General features: G+C 41.7%; 1 protein-coding gene across 3 annotated transcripts in view; it reads right to left on the bottom strand.

The window, feature by feature from the left end:
• Positions 1 to 21,513, bottom strand: part of Wdr27 (WD repeat domain 27) — a 144,796-nt gene that overhangs the window by 56,154 nt on the left and 67,129 nt on the right. For all 3 annotated transcript variants that reach the window (XR_015734715.1, XM_087896115.1, XM_087896122.1), the window contains exons 22-24: positions 19,694 to 19,791; positions 18,282 to 18,384; positions 15,989 to 16,087 (exon numbers count right to left, since the gene is read on the bottom strand). Coding sequence is in view for 2 of the 3 variants with exons in the window: in XM_087896115.1 (XP_087752241.1) it covers positions 15,989 to 16,087; positions 18,282 to 18,384; positions 19,694 to 19,791 (300 nt within the window). In the remaining variant the exon portion in view is untranslated. The remainder of the gene's footprint in view (positions 1 to 15,988; positions 16,088 to 18,281; positions 18,385 to 19,693; positions 19,792 to 21,513) is intronic.

The following is a 21,513-nucleotide window of genomic DNA, read 5'->3' on the forward strand; positions in this document are numbered from 1 at the left end:
AGTTCTCAGAGGCAAAAGTGTGTGTGCGTGTGCACGTGTGTGCGCACGCTGGCTAACTGCCCTGATTGCGCACTCTGTTATGCTGGCAGCAGGAGGAGAAGAGCGAAGACTAAACATCCTTGTCTTTGCTCTCATCTGCCTCTGAGTCAACTATGATGCCAAGTGTGTATTTTGCACAGATCAATTTAACGGGGTTAAGTTCTGTTCCAATTTATTGATGCTGCTGAAGGTATCAGGGGTAAGTTTTAAATTTTTACCAAATAACTTCTCTGTGTCTACTGAGACTTTTTCGTTTTATTTGACTGATGTAATGTATTAACTTTTCTTGTTAAATCAGCCCTGCATTTCTGTGATAAATCAATTAGCTCAGACTAATACATAGCAATAATCCTTTACATATATTACTGAATCTGATGTATTATAATTGCTTGAGGAGTTTTGTATCCATAGTCATAAAAGATACATTGGTCTCGGTTTTCTGTTCTTTGAGTGTCTTCTGGTTTGGGATCAGAGCAGCCCCAGTCTCATGGAATGATGCACACGCTCTTCCTCTTTGGTCGGCTGGGTAAGTGTGGGAAAAACAAACATCTGTCTCCAGAGCTGCGTGTTACAGCAATCCAGGGAGCTACTCTAGCTAAGTGCTCTGTGAGGGAAGATTCTAAATTACTAATACCACCTCTTTACTTATTGAAAATCTATTAGAATTTCTGTTTATTCTTGAGCCAATTTTGGTGACTTAAGATTTTCTAGGAATACAGAATTTACATAAGTTATTTAATTCATTGTCACATGCAGCACATATATTCACTGATAATCTTATTTCTGTAGGGTTAGTAGTGATGTCACTTACTCATTTACAACCTTGGAAACTCTAAGTCTGCTCTCTCATTGTGAGCACTCTATTTTATCTTTCAATTTTCCACTTTGATAATTTCATATCTCCTAACATCTGGATACACAAATTTGTAGAGCAGGTAAAATAAGAATTATTTATATTATAATGACATTTTAGCTTAAATATCTTTTCATCTCTCCTCTGACCTACTTAAAGTATCATTTTCTTTAAAAACAAAATATTTCTGGCTTATCCAGAAGTGAAGTAAAGACATTTTCATGGGTAAAATAGCAAGCTGAGCTATAGGCTGCTGTGATAAGGCAGAGGCAATGCCAGCTTAGGCCTCCAAGGGCCTCTGTGGTCTCAGTCCTGAGACAAACAATCTCCAAATGCAATGCGATGATTCAAAGATGTCATATGACCTCCAGGAACTCAAGTGTGAGGTCCTACTGATTATTTTAGGGCTCGCCTTCCCTTGTCACAATTTTCTATAAAACTCAAAAGGTATATTGCTACATTTTCTTTAGCCTAACAATTAAAAAGCATCAGGTTCATATAAGAATACCAAGAAGTATTTCAAATCCTTAAGGTCAGCAGTGGAGGTGGGGAAAAGGCTCATCTACCATAAATTCTCCTCCCCCTTCTTCTTTTTGATCTATTATAAATCATGGAAAGCAAAAGAGAAATTAAAAAGCAAGAAAGAATGTACAACAGTTCACCTTCTCCAGGGAAATGAGGCTGCACCGCGGCCCGGATGGACTTGACAAGGCTCAGCCCAGCTGCAGCTCAGCCTTAAAGTTCAGTTCAATGGCTCTGGCATGTGCTGTTTGCCGGGCTCATGACCACCCATCCCAGAATCGTCCAGCATCCTCGCAAGTGAGCCTCCTGCAAAGCCTGGGAGGGTTATGGAAGAGCCACAGGGGAGAACAAAGGTAGCTTTGGAAGGGTCTGTGCCAATATACAGATTTATGTGGGTTGTTCGAAAAGCATGAAAGCAAGTATCTGGTACACTGCTGTGGGAAATGCCAGCACTGAGCCACTGCCCCAGATTCTTTAATTTAGAGGAGTTAGACCAGTAACTCCACACACGACTAGGGGATCACTTTACAGCAGCAAACCCAGGAGCTGCAGCGTGCCTGTCAGATTGCAGCCCTGGAAAAGTTCTCTGTGCCAATACAAAAACAATCCTCAAAGGGAGTGAAACTTGACATTCTGGGATAATCGTTCACATAAAGGGAAACCTTTTGTGGTTTCTAAGTATAAAACTTGCTTTTTGAGCAAGGGGGATTTTTAGGAAGGCAGCTGCAGCGTTGCATCAGGGCCAATATCTCCATGCAAACTGCACAACACCACTGCGTTTAGAAAACCACTTTTCTTGCCGTTTAAATTCCTGTTGGTCCAGATTTCCATTTCCACTCTAAGGGCTGGAAAGTATCAGTCATTAAATATCTGCAAGAATATATTTTCCAAACTACGTCAATTGTTTTTTTATAAATTGATTCTTACTGTGGCCACAATAACTCTGACTATTTGAAGATATCTGATGTCTCTGTAGACACATGAGAAATGAATAATGAAACTGGCCTTGTTCTGAAACAACTACTTAAAACATGAATATGCTACAAAAACATGTACCTCCTGACCCTCCCATAAAGATCAAGCATATCATGCAGAAAGTATACATTGGAGTCTTTCTAAGGTAAGCAATGTTCCAGGCTCTCGGATTGCAGTTGAGCTACAAATGCTCATGGGCAAATCAAACACAATCTGAAGTGCCACTGAAGATCAAGGATACAGCGATACAGATTCTTTACTTCCTTTTATATCTTTGGATAAATGAAGCCAGTGTACATGGCTTAGTTTACATGCTAGGTCATGAAACATCCCCACTGAATATGTTATATGAACACACAACAATGATTTCTATAGACTTGTAACTTGTAAATTCATAAAATATAGACTTACTTACCATATAATCCTAGTCCAGAGACATGATGCTAAACCTAACATATAGATAAGAATTCTTGTCACAGAAAACTCCAGCTTCTGGGTAGAAAAAAAAAGAGGAAGAAAAACAACAGAGAGAGCAGGCAGAGGAACTTGGGTAATGGTGACCTAGAAAGGGTATCAGGAATATGAGCTCTATACTAACACTACAGCCTGGAGTATATAAACTGTTTCTTAGCAAAGCTACTGCAACATGGGCCCTCATCTTCTGTCAGCTGTCAATACAGATCAATTATTTATAAACAGAATGATATAATCAGTATTTTCTTCAAAATATATAGGGTTTATAGACAGAGAAAGATAAACATAAAGCAAGATATGAACTGACACAGTTGAATGCAGGTCTAGTTTCAGGATGCTGAGACAGACAAACTCCATGTCAAACCATCAGATTCATGTTCACAATGTCTACCAGTAACCGATCAGTGACCACACAAAGGAAGAAATTTCTGGCGACAGACTGCACTGGAGCAGAGCTTGTGCAGCATCCAGCTCGGTCACCTCCCTCTACACTGTACCACTCAGGATCACCAGGCTTGGGTCCTGCTAATTCATTTTGCAGGAAGAGCGTATATTTATTTGTTATTTCTACAACTTTTCTCTTCTTTTTTATTAATTAAATTTTTTCTTTGACAATTTCAGACTTGTATAAGATGGATACAGCTCTCCCTACCCTGTCTCTCAACTCTACCCATCCCTATCTACCCCAACCCTTTCCTACAAATCTCTTTCACATATTCTTGTCTGTTTTGTTTCATTTTGTGACCCACACCTTTAATTTCAGCACTCAGGAGGCAAAGACGGGTGGATCTCTGAGTCAATGTCAGCCTGGTCTACAAAGGAAATTCCAGGACAACCAAGGCTACATTCTACCTTGAAAAACAAAAAGGACAAGGGTTTCAAAAATAGCAATTGTTGATATGTTCAAGGACCTTAAAGAGGATATGAATAAACTACCTAATGAGGTCTGTGTAGATACCAAGAGTGAATGAAATAATGGAAACAGTTTAATACATGGAAGCAGGAAGAGAATCACTAAAGAAAAGCCAAACTGAGAAAAATGAAAATGAAAGTTTTAAGAAGTCAAGCAGAAGCCTTAGAGGTGAGCTCACCAACAGATAGACATGAAGGAGAGAGTCTTGGGTATTAAAGACAAGGTAGGTGTAACAGACGTCTCAAAGAAAATGTTAAATCTTAAAGAGAAAGGAAGAAAGAAAGGAGGAGAGAGAGAGAGAAAAGAATGAAATACAGGCACAAGAAATCTTTGATACTAGGAAAAGACTAAATCTGTGAATAAAAGGAAAAGAAGGAGAAGAAACCCAAGTCAAAGGCAGAAAAAAGTAAATATTTTAAACAAAATTATGTAAGAACATTTCCCCAGCCTAAAGAAAGGAGTAGTCTATCAAGGTAATAAGAAACATACAGAATACCAAGTAGACAGGAACATAAAAGAAATTCCTCACAACCATAATAATAAAAACACTAAATCTACAAAGAAAAAAAATAATATTAAATGCTGTGAAGAAAAAAGACCAAGTAACGTTAAAGGCAGGTCATTTAGAATAATACCTGACTTCTCAATGAAGATGCCAGAAGCCAGAAGGGCCTCGATGGATGTTCTACAAACTCTGAGAGACAACAAATGCCAGGCTAAACTATTATACCCAGAAAAACTATCAATACAATAGCTGTAGAAAGAAAAAAATCTGTATTAAGACTGGAATTAAGCAATATCTACCTACCAATCCAACTCTATAGAAGGCGGCAGAAGGAAAACTTCAGTCTGAAGGGGTTAAGGACACCCAAAAAGACACAATAAATAAATAACTTGAGAAAAGCAAATCAAAAGTGGAAGAGGCACCTTAACAACAAAATAACAGGATGCTTATTGATAATACTTGATATTAATGATCCAGATTACCCAATAAAAAGATATAAACTAACAGATTAGATTAGAAAAAAAAAGCACATCTTTCTGATTCATCTGATCTGATGAATCATCTGATTCATCAAAGTTTCATAATAGAAACTTTCTGTTAGTTTCTATCTATCATCAAGGATAGAAATAGTTCCAGGACAGGCTCCAAAACTATAGAGAAATCCTATCTCAAAAAAAAAACAAAAACAAAAACAAAACAAAACAAAACCAAAGGAAAAAGAAATAACATTAGGAAACAGGATAGAAAAGAGTATTCCAAACAAATAATTATAAAGAAGCAACCTGGTGTAGCTATTTTATTATCTGACAAAACAGATTGCAAACTAAAACTAATCAGAAGAGATAAGGAAGGACATCACATACTAATCAAAGGGAAAACCCACCAAGATGGTACTGTAAATCTTAACATCTATGCACCAAATAAAAGGGCATCCGCATTCATGAAAGAAACACAATTCCAATAAGATCACATCACCCAGTGATTAGTGGGTGACTTCAATACCCAACTGTCGACAATGGATCATACGGGCAAAAGTTAAACAGAAATGCAGGAGTTAAATAATGCCATAAATCAAGTGGACCTAGCATATATTTAAGAACATTTCATCCAAACACAGAGAAACACGCCTCCTTCCCAGCAGATCACAGTCATAGGGAGAAGGCTCTAGTCAGGCACCAGCTCAATGTATCTGTGTCCAATGAGATATGTAAATGTTGTCTTCAGCAATAGGGCCTAACCATCAGTTTGTGAAGAGTAACAATTGATACATGATTAATAAAAACTCGGAGACCAATATTGGGGTTCAACGTGAAGACCAGAAAAGCAAAACAGTCAGCCACTGGCTCTTACCACAACCCCAGCCAAAAATAGTGATCCTGCCTCCAGGAAACCTCAGAATGTGAGTGAGATCTGTCTCCTCCATTTTATAATCCTCTCTAGTTCTGAGATTAAAGGTGTGCACCACTACCGCCTGGTTTCTATGGCAAACTAGTGTGGCTACTGGGATTAAAGGTGTGTGTCACCACTGCCTGGTCTGTAAGACTGATCAGTGAACTTCAGGCAACCTGTATTAATTAAAACACAAATGAAATATCACTACAAACAATAGCCTGAGATGTTTGGGGTTTCCATGGTTTCCCTTCAGCAATGACTCAACTAGATGTAATCCATTCCCGGCACTGAATGTTTCAAATGGTGAAAGACACCCATCTGGGGCTCTGTCTTCCCTGTTACAGGTGACTCCATGCAGAGTCCTTCATAATGTATATATTTTAGGATGCCCACTGAGTTATACATATACTCAAAAATATCACCTTATCTTATTAAATATCAAAACATCACAGCCAGTAACATTAACAAGGAAAACAATTATAGCTATCAATTGTTGCAGAAAGAGCATTTAGCAAAAACCAAGGAGTATTTGTGATGAAAAGTTTCAGTAATTTCACAAGAACAAACAGTTACTTCAACTTTAGAAAAAGCTTCAACAAAAATATTCACAGAGAGTATCTGTGTATACTGGATGGTGTAAGTTCTAAAGAGAAATAAACAAATATTTATTTTATTCCATAAGAAGAGAAACAGATTAGAAAGGAAAGATACCAGACCTACATGGAAATGATTATGCAGGAATTCCCCAAGAAGGCTTAAGGAACTAAGGCGAGAAGGGATAAAAGATTATAAATCTAATAAGTAAGTCACCAAGTCTGAAACTGTCACCACCACAGGGGGGTCACCCTTGAGAAAGGATAGACTCTGTCACAACTTTTCAAACCATAAGAGCAGATGGCTCACCTGGCAGACATCTCTCTGCTTCTCTCAGTATTCTTCCTGAATTCTCAGACCACTGAGGTAGAGGGCTGAAATATCGATCCTTCACCTAGACCAGGGCCACAACCCTTTAGTACAGCTCCTCACGCTATGGTGACCCTCAACCGTGCAATTATTTTGCTGCTACTTCATACTGTAATTTTGCTACTGCTATGGATCATAATGTAAATATCTGATACGCAACCCTAAAAGAGGCTGCAACCCGCAGGCTGAGAATCGCTGGGCTAGACTCATCTAATCACACCAAGCACGGGAAGCAAGGCATAGATTTCCCTGCACTCAGACCCTTGATCTTGTTACGAAGGCTCCAAATCAAAAGTAAAGCTTACCATGTATCCAACAGGAATCTAAAAAAGAAACTCTGGTAAAACTCCCCATCTCTCATGCCACATGTCCAATGACAATTGTAGAGCCACCACGCAAGATGTGTGCTTTGCTAAGAAGGCCCCTGGATCTTCTGAGGTTGTGAAAGGAACAACTGGTTCCCTCAGTGCAAACACTTTGCATAGCTCCAATGACTGAAAGCAAGAGCTCCCAGGACAGCAACTCTGACCTGAGCCTCAGTCCACAGTGGGCTCCTCAGTCACTGCGCTGTTCTGTGTTTGGATTCTGCACAGAGAGAAAGCTACAGCAGTGCGGGGACCATGTTTTCCCAGGGATGAAGGTCGGGGTGCCAGTTATTCCTGATTACATGCTGGCTTCAATACCAAGGCCACCATCTACAGAGGGACCTTCTCATGGTACAGGACATTTAGCAAATACCAGACACAGAGTCCTAGTCTGCAGTAAAGGCCTACAGGGGTTGGCTAGGAGGCAGGCTCAGGGCCTGTGATTCACTGAAACAATGGGTTCCAAGGGCAGAAGACAGAGAGCCCTTTCCTCCTAGAGCTGGAGAAAGCAGTCCTGACTGTGGTGTGTGCGCACACGTCCTCTACTCCGCACACTTCCAGGATCACATTCAGAGTCAGCAGAGTTAAACACCAATTGGAAAATAGAAGCTACATTACCCAAAAGGAAAAAAAGAAACAAGAGTGAGCAGGTCGTTGCTCCCAAGTTCAAAAGCCCCACTATTCACATTCAGGGCAACAGAAGTGCCTGCATGGTGCTTTCTAAATCAAATTTACATATGAAGAAATTAACATGTCATTTCCTTCCAGGCACTATAAAAACAGCAGCTGGGGGCTGGCTCCACACCGTCTGTCCCCAGCCTGTTTTCCTTACTATCTCCACAAAGCTGCTGCTAGCCAAGATCTCTGGAAACCACGTACCAGAGCCCCTATCCACAAGGACTCTGTTCCAAGACCTCTAGGGCTGCCTAAAGCCACAGCTCCACAAAGCCCTGTAATTCAGGGCACTTTCCATCCTAAGGTTCTGGCCACAAGTTCTACAGTCTGAGGTACAGCAACAAAACCAGGACAAATTTCTTTTTCCTTCTTCCCAGTCTGATGGAGAGAAAACCTGTTCTTCTATAGATTTTAGGGAGGTCAGCATAAGCTTCGCCTTTGTCCTCTCAAGTCAAGAACTCACACCACCTTTTCAAAGAAAGGGGAATCACTCTGGTACTTTGGAGCCACTGTGAAGTCAAACAAGGGTCACTTGAAAACAAGCACTGTGGAACCTCGACAAACTATAACTGAAGTAACTGAAATATCCTGTGAGTGGGCGGTGAACACAGAGTGGGCTCAATGGACAAAGGGTTGGCTAATGTCCTGGGTAAAACAGAGTAAGACGGCACAGAATACTCAAAACGACAAAGAATTTAAACCTTATAAATTATTCACTCTTGGAGTTTCCTATCTAATATTTTTGGATCATCAATGGGTAATTGCAGCTATAAATAATGTACTATGGGTACATGGGAGGTACTGTGTTCATTTTGTGATAACTGACTTATGAAAACAAGACCACACATTATCTACATAGCAGAGAGCATGTGTGAACTCTATGATAAATGCTAAACACTACAGCACATGAGAGCCTCCTGACTCACTGGGCTCGGAACATTTCTGAAGCCTGCAGACGCCACATGCTGAGGTGCCCAGGTCCTGAGACACAGCAGGCACACCAGTGTCAAGGTGAAGATTAAATACAAAAAGAGCTGTCTTCATCATCTAATATATCAAAATGAAACCAGAGTTTTGGTGTGTGTCTCTTGGACAATGAACAATTTTGCACTCTCCTCTCTGGGGTACGCCAATATTAACGGCTAACAAAGAATGTAAGGGAAAGATACAGACTTGAAAAAGGAAAATAATAGATGGTAGACTTGTACACACGGGGACTTATGGGAATGGTGGGCATGGTTGGGGGGGCTTGGTACGCTATTACATGTGCTGCAGAACCTGAAGGAGAGAGAGGATACAGAGCAGAGCGAGGGCAGACGAGCGTAGGTGTCTGAGGACTGCAGTGAGAAGGCATGACAGCAGTGCCAGGAAGCCAAGAGGGCCTCTGAGCGAAGACATGGAAACAGTGTCTGCTACCGCAGGAAGCTTTACTCGGAGACAGAAGGGACACATCTCATGGAACTGGCAGGCAGAAGACTTCCAGTGACTTCACCTGCTCTCTGACACTTTCTTTAACCATGCATCTCCCCGTATGATGCTCTGTCACAAACCTCAGAGCCAAATTGTACAGCTTTTTTGATTTCTCTTAAGTACCAAGAGAACAACAGCCTTGTCTAGCTTCCCAGTAAAGCAGGTCCTACAGTTCAACATCTTTGGGGAAGGACTTGATGGTATGCTTCCCTCAGTTCATATGATCCCCGAGTTCAAACGCAACCTCTTAAAATAAGAAAGACTTATTATGAACTTGAGGTCTCTTCTGCTCCCTCCACATCCTAATGGTCCTCAGAGCACATCTTAGGCCCAGTACCAGAGCCAGAACAAACTGACCTGCTGCATGGGAGATTGTGACATTCTCCATGACTCTGTGTGGATCCAAGTTATCTATACTGACAATCTGGAAAATGTGTCCAAGATTGCATCTCAAGAAAAAAGTTTTGCCTGCCTTCTTACTGTAGTGAACCTCTAAATACTAGCAATACTCAGATCAGGAAGATAAGGAGCATTTTCTAAAACCAGGGAGGGAATGGTTTTTAATCAGGTTGGCAGCTTTCTGAGCAAGAGATGTATAGAAATGTATAACAGAGATGTTATAGCGATGTCTCTATAACAATGCACCTTAGACTTATGGCTTCTGGGAACCCCCAATCTTGTTCTATAAGTAGAAATGTGGGAGTTCTACTCTGTCCTAATAAACAGCTGAACAGACTCAAACCTGGTGCTTTTCTCTGCTCCCCAAGAGAAGACCCAGGGCAAAGCAGTGACCCTGCTCGAGAAAGGAGGAGAGCAGGGAACCCCACCACCACCACCACCACCCAGATAGAGTAACTAAAACCAGTACCTTCAGGGACACCTGCACTGCCCTTCCCAGAGACCAAGCAGGACAAACCAGAGATTCAGACCTCCAGAGGAGAAGCCCCACTGTGAGAGTCATCTCCCTCTCCATGGTAACCACTGTGAGAGTCATCTCCCTCTCCATGGTAACCACTGTGAGAGTCATCTCCCTCTCCATGGTAACCACTGTGAGAGTCATCTCCCTCTCCATGGTAACCACTGTGAGAGTCATCTCCCTCTCCATGGTAACCACTGGGGAGGAAAATTCTTTGTTCCTAAAACACCTAAGAGCATTTGTCCTCAGCAGGCCTGCTGTCAGGGAACCAACCAACCACAGCCCCCCTCCTGCTGGGGGCTGTTAGAGCTCAAATAACCAGAAAAGGAAAAATTGTAACTTCAGTTAGCTAGCCTGTCCCACCTAGATGTAGGGTGTGAGAAGGCTGAGCCCAGGGACCAGGTTCATAAGATGAAAACCTCATCACAGGGCTAGAGGAGCTCTCAGGGGTTCCTTAAACTTAACCATCATACATCCAAATTTTAACAAAAAAAATTACAAATCATACAAAAATCCAAAAGGAATTTCAACAAATGTAGCAACACCCAAAGCAGATTCTACATGGTAGGAATATTGGAATAGAAACAAATTGAATTTCGAAAACTAAGATTAACATGCTAAGGGAGAGCTCCAAGGAGTAAGGCAGCCAGAATGCCAGAATGCATGTGCAGTTCAAGTAGGGCAATGGAATCAAAGAATATGCAGAAATAAATGCTGGAAAGCAAGACACTTAGGACAGAAGATCCAACAAGTGTGGGAAAACATGAGCTGTGTGAATCCAAATGTGTCATGGGAATACCCAGAAACAAGAGCGAATGGAGTAAGTGGTGTAATTTGGATGGAGTGAATTTCCCTAAAGCAATGTCAGTAAGCTCAGGGAACTCATGCAGGATAAACACCAACAAAATTACAGCTAGGAACAGCATTTACAAAATGAAGAAAAGTCAGAAAAAGAAAAATTCTCCAAAGAAACTGTAAAGAAAAATGTACCTGCAAAAAAAAAAAAAAATTCAGATTCGTGTCAAGATAAGTATCCAGGAGAAGAAACTGGAGGTAAAATGAAAGTTCCAATAATTGACAGACCTAACCCCTCTCCCCACAAACAAAAAACCCACTTGATTTAAAAGAGCAACAGTGCGTTTGAAGGTGTCGATTCGAATGCAATTGCATTTGAAGGCGTCGGTGTAAATGCAACTGTGCATTTGAAGATATCCATGTGACTGCAACTGTGCATTTGACGATATCCATGTGACTGCAACTGTGCATTTGAAGGCGTCGGTGCAGATGCAATTGTCAGTGAAATAACGGGAAATGGGAGGGATGGGGAAGGATGCGAATGTTGTTATTATGCACTCACAGGTTCCCTACATCAGCTTGCTAGTGTATAAACCTAGTTATAAATGTACAATGAAAACTTCAGGATAAGCATCACAAAGCCCAAAGGAGTGAGAACTAAAAAGTTACAAGTTAAAGCTGATACACTAAGAAAGGAGAGGTGGAATCATGCTCAATCAATGCCACAAAAGGCAAAAATGAGTAACCACACACACACACACACACACACACACACACACACACACACAAACTGGAACAAATAACAAACCACGCCAAAAGCTAAATGCATACTAGTTACAAGAAACCACATTTAAAGTACATTCACATACGTGTTAAAATCAATGGGCCATGAAATAGACGACTCGGGAGCAGCTAATACGCTTTTTAGAGATGATAAAGGGATGAAGCTGATTCTCTACGAAGAACGTGAACTGTGCTTGTGCCTCAGGAGCCCCATACTATATGACAGAACAGAGACGGCTGGTGCCACAGAAAACACAGACAGCCTGCCGGTTCAGCTGGAGATGCACCATTACACCACCAGAAAGGGCACGTGCAGCAGGCAGAACATCATAGACTCAGCTGAACTCAATAATACCTTAACCAACTGGATACAATTGACATTTATAGATTGCTTTATGCAACCACAGAATAACACACATTCTTCTCAAAGCTGCATGAGACACTGACCAAGACAGACAACATTCAGAACTATAAAACATTCCTTATTCAGTTTAAAAGGATAAAAGTCATACAATGCCTACTCATATACAATGGGGTTAAACTGGAGATCAGTAACAGAAATATAACCCAGAATAAATAACACACTTTACAGGGGAAAAAAAGCTCCTAAGAAAATTTAAAATGTCTTGAATTACATAAAAATTAAAATGTTATTTATTAAAAGCTGTAGGACACCACGAAAGCAATGCACAGAGGGAATTGATAGTACTGAATGCAAATATAAGAAGAGAATAAAGACCTATTCAGTCCCAGGTTCCACCTTAGAAAGCTGACAAAGGACATAAAATTAAATCCAGTATGAGTAGACGAAAAGAAATAAAAACCACAACAGAAATCAACACACTCAAAGGCAGAAAGTCAATGAAGAAAACCAGTGAAATCATTTTGAAATGATGAATAAAATTGACAAGCCACTGACTAAACCATGAAAAATCAACACAAAAAGAGAGAACATGTGATTATTATAAGAAACCAAGAGGTGGCATTACAACAGATCCTGTGGGTATTAAGAGAATAATGAAAGAATGCTACAAACAATTTTAGAGCAATAGTCCTACAACCCTTCTTTCACACAGAAAGAAGAAGGAAATGCAACTAGGCTTATGATTCTTTTAAAAAATTGAATTAATAATTAATCATCTAAAATATAGAGGACCAGATTCCTATGGACACTAGAAAGTTCTAGAAAACCCAAGGAAGCACTTATGTTAATTCTCTATGATTTCTCTGGTGGACTAGCAACAAAGAGAATGCTCAGGAACTCATTCTGTGGGGCCAGAGTTTACAAAGCCAAAGATCAGCATAAACAGCAACGTCACCGGGAAGAGAGTCCAGACCGATCGCTACCGGTCATAAACATGCATAAAGCTCTTCAGTAAACATTAGTAAGTCCGATTTGACACTGTACAAAAAGGATGACACATTTCAAACAAGCAGGATTTTTGTAGTTATGCAGCCAGTTTAACATTGGAAAAATCAACATAATCCATCATGTCAACGTTTTTTTAAAAAAGAAAAGAAAAATTGTAAGATCACGTCAATGATTGAAAAAAAATCATTTGAGGAAATCTGACACCCACTAATTTAAAAAAAATTAGCAAACAGGAATAAAGAGAACCTTCCTTAGCTCCATAAATAGTATCTACAAAAAACCGACACTGTGGGACCTTTCCCATCAAGATCAGGAGAAACCAGGGCATCTCTTCTCACCGTTCTTTGCTGTATGAAGCTAGGTTTACCATGAAAATAGAGGCCTATAGACCAACCAGAACATGGTATCCAGGGAAGAGGCACTTTGCTAGAGTCTCTCTGTGCAGTGAGAATTTCAGTGGCCCTCAGCCATAGCCAGCAGGCAGCTGGGGCCTTCAATCCTATAAACACAAATAATTAAAATGCACCAACAGTTTGGGTGAACATGAAGGCAGACAGAATTAAAGCTACAGGAGTTCACAGCCCTGGTGATACTTTGCTCACGCCTAGTGAGTCCAGAGTTGAGGAACCAGCCGAGTCTCATCCAGACTCTCCCTAAGCCATGATGGAGGAAGAATAGAGGTGTATGCTGGGTGTCATAAGCAATTAGGTTCCTATAATGTTATTATACAGAAAAAGATACCAGTACATTTGATTATTTCACAGATCAAAATATAAGTTAAAAATCTAAATTTCCTAGAAGAAGATAGGAGGTGATCTCTGCAGCCTTTGGGTCAGCAAAGACTTCTTAAACAATCTGTAGAAAATACTAGCCATGAATGTAAAATTTTGATTTTCCTCAAAATTAAAAACTTCTGCACACTAAAGGATATCATTATATCCTAAAAAAGTAAGCCAGAGATTTGTGAAATTATTTATAATATACATGTATATATGTGTGTACACACACACACACACACACACACACACACACATACACACACGTATATGGCACATGGCCAGGACATAGAAGACATTTTTCAAAGTTCTACAACTCAATAACAAAAAGTTAAAAGTAAGTCTATGAATATATGAAAAAAAAGTGTTTCGTATCACTGTAAAATAAATGCAAATTAAACAATGCTATGCATCTACTTCATTGGCTAAAGTTTAAAAGACTAACAAATTAAAAACAGTCAAGAGTATGGAGATTTGAACCTCACCCAGACCTGACGGTTATCACCTTGTATGACCATTTCCTTGAAGTTGGCTATATGATACCCTGAGATTGAACAAGCATGCAATTCAGGCAAGGAAGAGAAGGCATGCATCCACACCAATGTTATACAATGTTATACAAGAACGTTCATGATGGCTTTCTATGTAATCACCAAAAATGGAGAATGAATGTTAAAAACCTGAAGAATATCAAATAGCTCATGTCACCATGTCTCCCATGTGGTCTGTTATTTCTAGGGTCAAGCAGGGAAGTAAGCCTGCACGCACACTCAACACTTACGGGAGAAGCTGCCTTCTTTTGCAGTCAATGGTCATGAGCAGAGAGCCCCAACTGGACCATGTGAAGAAAGTGAAGACCTGGGGGCACACAGCCCTAAATAGGATCTGGGTAGAAGAGGAGGCAGAAAGGTAACAGGCAGAGGTGGTGGATGACCAAGGAGACAGCATCTTCCAGACACAATAGGACTGATGCACAAACTCACAGATGGTGCAGTAGGCACAAGACCCTAATAGAAATCAGTACAGATGTCTTATGAGTGTCTATCATGGCAAAAAGAACATACTTCTAAACAAAGCCTCAACTCATAAAGAGGACATAGCAACTCTAAGTTCTCCAATAGAGTAGGGTCGCTTCGAAACACAAGAAACTAGCAGAGTCATAGAAAAAGGAAAAAGGGGACATCTACACACACATCAAAAAGTGACAATTGCTCAAGTGAATGCGACTGCAGAAAGCAAAGGAGTTGGCTAAGCCAACCCTAACTCCAGTGCACAGGATCAGTCAGGGTCCAGAAAGGAACTGGGTGTAACCAGCAGCACCAGCAGGTTAGTGTTGCAGAGTCCCGGCAACCACATGGTAAGCAGCACTGATTTATATCATGTGACAGGATGTCTAGCATCAAAGCCAAGCATGTTCCAGGCAAACCAGAAGGCCCTGGATCATAGCAATTCAGTGTCAGAGACAAGCATGGGTTAACAGAATGCTGCTGCACACAGGCCAGACTGAAGCACATGTAACGCGATTCTTTCTCTGAACCAAAGCTTGGGTTACAGAAAGACAGGTGACGCCGACGTTCCTAAAGACTCAGAGTTGGCAGATACAGAACACTTTTAAGTCTTCCACATTGTCCACAGCATCCATGTTTCTACACAGTTGGTTTGAAACTCATTTCCTCCTGACCTTAGATCATTATGACAGTGTTTTACAAACTCTGTGGTACCCTTCGTGCACCCAAATTCTTTTCACGCCTGTCTCCTGCTTGCTTTCTGAGTTCTGTCTACAGTGTTTGCATTTGGCTTACACAGAACTGCATCTGCCTTTGGGTACATGTGGTTTTCTATAATGCAATAAGAGCAAACATACTGAATGATAAAGACTTTAAGAAATCTATATTTCTCTTTCAATAAGTTTACTACCAAATTTCCTCTCCTGGCACCCAAAACTATCATATAATCTTTTCCTCATTTTTTTTTTTGAGACAGGATCACATAAAGCCCAGGCTGACCCCTAAATGGACATGTAGCTCAGGATGGTCCGTCTGCATCAATCTCTGGTGCACTGGGACTACAGGTACCGGACGCAGCTGTATGCACTCTTTAATGCCATTAAGACTGCATCAAAATAAAACCTGGCCATCTTTTAAATGTACCATAAGACAGTAGGAACTGGAGAGCCCCTGGTCACACCGGGAGACTGTACCTGAGGAGCTGCTGGGTTGAAGGCCACTTCAGTAACTGTATCTGTGTGTCCTGCGAGACGGTAGAGGAAGCTGTTGGAGCCCATTTCATACACATACGCCTAGGAGACAAGACAAGCAGACGTTCAGGGCCGACAGGACTGGAGGTCACTAACTGTCAAAATCTCAGCTGCTCACACTACGTGTGTAGCTCTCAAACCATATTATACTACGTGTTCCCACTTCTTATTCTTCTACTTTAGGAGTCTTTCTAGGTAGGAGTAATTTCTTATATGAAACTCAGAGCCTGATGTATACCAGGTGCTCAGTATATCTGCATATGGGTCAGACCTGAGGCCCAAACCCATTCTACAGACAATGAAGGAGGCGAGGCAAAACTTAACACTTGTTAGACATGTATATTTACTAAGCATCTGCTATATACCAGGCAAAGGGGATTTTTCACTTTGACAAATGTCCAAGTCCTTATTATATTAAAAAGAAAAGAAAGAAAGAAAAGAAGAAAGGAAGAAAGGAAGGAGGGAGGGAGGGAGGGAGGGAGGAAGGGAGGGAACGAAGGGGGAGAGAGAGAGAAAGAGAGAGAGAGAGAAAGAAAGAAAGAAAGAAAGAAAGAAAGAAAGAAAGAAAGAAAGAAAGAAAGAAAAGGAGAAGCCCGCTCTGCTGACTCAGCCTTCAGCGACCCCTTGTGCACTTTTCAGGCAGGTTGCGGATGTTCTTTCATACACCATGGTAGTATTTTCCATGAAATATTCTAAAACAATTCCCTCTCAACCTTTCTAATGCTGTGACTTCCTGCTGTGTTGATCCCCAACCATAAAATTATTTTGTGGCTACTTCACAGCTGTAATTTTGCTACTGTTTGAAACCCTAACGTAAATGCCTGCCGTGCAGAATATCTGCTGTGCTGCCCCCAAAGGGGTCACGAGCAGTGGTTGAAAACCCCACTGCTCTGAATACCGTCTGAATGAGGAGCGGATGGCTATGGCTTTCATTCCAGCTTGACAAAGGAATACCAAAGCCCTCATCCCTTCAGTGGCAGTGAAACAGTATGATGCTTTAAGTGCCAAACACCCATTTCTGTAAAACGCTGATCTATAATACCACATGCGAAGCCAACCAGTGAGCTCTCAGAACACACTTTCCTTTGCTTATGTTACCTGAATGCAAAGTGTCAGTTACAGAGAGCCTGTGGGTAATGATGGCAGACAAAATCAGAAGTGTAGTCAATGGTGTTTAAGTCTTCAGTGCTTTGTGCTAAACCTTGCAAATAAAGTTTAGCAGTATTTCAGAGAAACCAGCAGTTGTTCCCATGAATAAAGGACCACACATATTTAGTCTTTTCTTTTCAAAGCTATTTAGTTTATTCTAGGATTTTGTTGACCGCCAGTCTTCTTAATTTTGTTCCTCCTAGAGAAGGAATCAGCTGACCATGTGAGCATCTTGCCATCCTGATGCCCTGCTTGTTAACAGAGGGGTCTTGTCTTCTCCCATGGAGCCAGAGCTCCTTTCAGAGACTACACTGCGGGACTGGGGCAGAACGAGGGGCACTGGGGCTCTTCTCTGTCCTCCAGCAGCACCAGAAAGCATCCCTCAGTCAGACCCAGGCCCTTGCTTGGGCACCACCATTTTGTGCCTCGTATGACTCTCAAAATGGATTTTTATGAGGACATTTTATAAAAGACAAGCACTCAGTTCATTAAGTGACCGTTCAGATGGCAGAGGGATTTGAGACACACGGTGGAGGAAGGGAAGGAGCCAGCACAGTTTCTAGTCAGGAAGCACCAAGACCTCACAAGTTGGTCTCCTCCCCGGGCTTAACCTCCAGCTATGTGGCAGTGTGTTCCACATGCTGGGACTCTTTAGGACCTCTGTGTTCCGAGTCTGCAGGTGGTGTGGATCCGGCATGGAGGAAATGTGGCGAGGAGGGTGGCAGCTGCATGGGGAAAAGCATGCAGCTCTCTATGCAATCCAGTAGAGATAAGGCACCTTACCACACGTGAGCTGCACCGTATGGATTAGTGTCATCACCCTGTCGTGCCTACACCACACATTACAGGCATTCAGGAGTGTGTGCTTAGTGTCTATGATGACTGATAAGTGAAGAAATGAGTGATGGATGGAAGGGTCACTGTGGTTCAGTAAAACATAAGCCTCTTGTGGCCGTCTGTGGAACTCCAATGCTGGGTAAGTCTCTTAAAATACTGTCAGGCTTGAAATAGATCTAATTTTATCAACAAGGTCTATTTGATAAGACCACATAGAAATCCTATACTTAGAGAAAGCACACACACATACATGTCTGTCCTCTGCACCACAGCCCACGAGCCTTCCGCAAGGACTGAACGCAACTCCACAAGGGTAGCAGCGGTGTGGATGCCCTTCGAAGCAGCGCACACACCTGCAAGGGGAGAAAGAAACCACTGGGCAGAAAATGACTGTGGCATCTTAAGACACATTAGAAGACATCAACATGTTTTCCTTCACAAAATGAACAAGTTAATAGCTTTCTTAGACATCTGTGTGAGGTTGTGAGACTCAAACCCATGGATTTTTTTTTTCAGGCTAAAAAAATTCTACCACTGAACTACATTCTTGAAAAAAAACTTCATATTGAGAATTATTAAATGGTATGTGATTAAGGAGACCTTTAAAATAATTCAAACTCTTTTCAAAATCATAAATTCCCAAAGATAACACAACTAAGAGCAGATGAACCTTATATATGAGAAATATTAAATAAGTACTTTCTATTGATTATTATAAATTCTTCAAACAAATCTTCTAAAATCATAAATTATGGAAAGAAACAGCCCATAGCCTTGGGGGAGGTGTAGCAATCTAGTAAGAGGGCTGAGTTTCACAACCACTTATCAAGTGCTACATAAAACTTGCCCATGGGAAAAAAAGAAAATGATTTATGCAATTTTATTAAGCCGCAATCTTCAGCACCTTTTCGAAGTAGCCAGGGTCTTCCTTAGGAAGGTATTGAAAGGCATGACCTGTACCTAGTGGGTACCCTGGGGTAGGTCAAGACCAAACAGTGTCCCTGAATAATAGGCAAGATCTCACTTAAACCATACAGTGTAGAGTGAGGCTTCTCTATTTCTTCTACTGGCAAAGAACAAGGCACACTGCTAGTTGTTCTTTGTGAATACCTGTGCAATATGAAAATATGTTAGCACTGGCCACTTTTATGACTAAATACACACACACACACACACACACACACACACACCTACATATATATGCACTGTACAGTAGTGGCTTCCAATATTGTAATTATCGCAAGATAAAGGTTAATGCTTAAATAGAAATGCCTTTATAAGAGGCAGATCAAACAGCCTAAGGAGAAGTACCATCAGTGTGACTCCAAGGGGCTATGTGAGCCTAGTGCTAGTGTCCAATGTAAGCAAGACACATGTGACAGGAAAAGAAAGAAACCTTCTCTGGGGTAGCTGCACTATAGTGCACATGCCACTTCTCACCTCTCTGACCCTCAGGAGCCATGTGTTTCTGGCCCTCCGAGAACAGACGAGAACCTGTGGTCTCACCATCAGAGACTGCACTGATTCTGTGCACAAGCCAGCCCGCTCCAGAGCATAACTAGACTAGTCATGGCCTTGTGTTATCTGCAGCCAGGATCAGCTTGCATTCCCAGCACAGCTCCAGCTTCCTGTGGGGCAGTGCTTTGATGCAGGTGGCCTTACCTCAGAGTCCTCAAGTCCCACAGCCGAACCCCATCACCAACAGCTGTGGTCAGGAAAAGATTATACGCCAGGGACTGCTGGGCGGCAAATGATGATCCCTGTGCAGCGGGGAAAACAAAAAGTCAAGAAGAGCTTTCAAAAACATTTAACTGCCGGGTGGTGGTGCACGCCCTTAATCCCAGCACTCAGGAGGCAGAGGCAGGTGGATCTCTGTGAGTTCAAGGCCAGCCTGGTCTATGGTCTACAAGCTCTAAAGCTGCAGGGAAACCCCATCTTGAGAAACTATCTATATCTATACCTATATCTATATCTATATCTATATCTATACCTATACCTATACCTATATCTATACCTATATCTATATCTATCTCTATCTATCTATATGTGTGTGCGTTTTATATATATCATTACTTATTTAATCTGTTATCATTACTTACTTAACCTGTTAGGGGATACATGCCACAGCACAAACTCGCAGGAGCTGGTTCTCTCTTTCCGCCGTGTGGGACCTGGGACTCAGACTGACATCACCCTCAGGCTCAGCTCGAGTGCCTTCACTTGCTTAGCCATCTCACAGACCCCAAGAAGAATCTGTGAAGGCTAATCACAGCTAACAAGGCTGGAATCTAAAGCCAGAAGGTAACACAACCTTTCTAAAATGTATGGCTTTAGAGTGGGACTCTAAACCTCCTTGAATACCATAGCAACCTCTGTAGACAACAGACTGCACACTAAACAGGGCCTCTGAACACGGCCTGATGATGTCATCGCATATTGACCAATGATGGAACTCTCAGAACACAACCTCGGGTTAAACAACATCAGCGAGCATTATAACTAGGCAAATACAGTCTAACCTTAAGAGTTAATGTCTGTCTGCTCCACAGTCAATGCCACTGAGGGCCACAGAACTGGAAAGCAGCACCATATAGAGACTAAGATGTCTACACACCAGCGTTTGTGTCTCAGTATTGGTCACAATTCGACAAATTATCTGGAATGGGAAGCACACCTTAATGAGACTTAGAGTTACTCTCCAGTTATCACCCTCTAAAACACCCAAGTGGGGTTCATTGGTGATGAAACACATAAGGTCCTTGGGGCCTCGGGACCCCACATGTCACTGGGAGCAAATGGTCTGCAAGCCTAGGCCGTGACATCCGAGGAGTCTGATGGTTCCCCGGTAGAAGAATGGCTGTGTAAAGCAGCTGAACACCGTCAGAGGGGCCGTTTGGCTCAAGTCATTCCTTAAACACACTATAATTCATAAGAATTCCAATTTCTTACTATGTCAAGATTACCTGAAATGTTATAACAAACTTGATATAAGATGGACCTAGAAGTCATTCTTCATTTACAAGCAGGAAATAAAGGCTCACTTTAAGGTCAGTGATAATAAGCCACACTCCAAGGATTAACTGCCAGACAGCATGTTACACACTTCTTTAGCTCTTCGTCCTTTTAGCAAACAAACTATCCAGTCCCCATTTATAGTCAAGAAATCTGATACTGGGTGGTCTATTCGCTGCCTCGCAGCTGTGGGACTCAAGCTGGTTGAACCCTGAGTTATCTGCAGAAGAGTCTCAAATGGAGGACTGCTCAGGACAGGGACATCAGACTATGGACGGTGGACAGGCTGGTGGAACCAGTCAACTGTTGCTCTACGGGCAAAGCTGGTGCTGGCCCAGGCAGGCAGCAGACTCCTGATGCAGTGTGTCCTCAGGCAATGCAAAAGACCTGAAGACGACACTCCCTCCCAAGCACACTCAGACAGAAGCAGGGTCTCTAAAATAAAATAGCATTGTGTCTGCATCAGCATC

Source organism: Myodes glareolus, chromosome 1 (genome assembly GCF_982192425.1).
Source record: "Myodes glareolus chromosome 1, mMyoGla1.1, whole genome shotgun sequence".
In the NCBI taxonomy this organism is placed as follows: Eukaryota; Metazoa; Chordata; class Mammalia; order Rodentia; family Cricetidae; genus Myodes; species Myodes glareolus.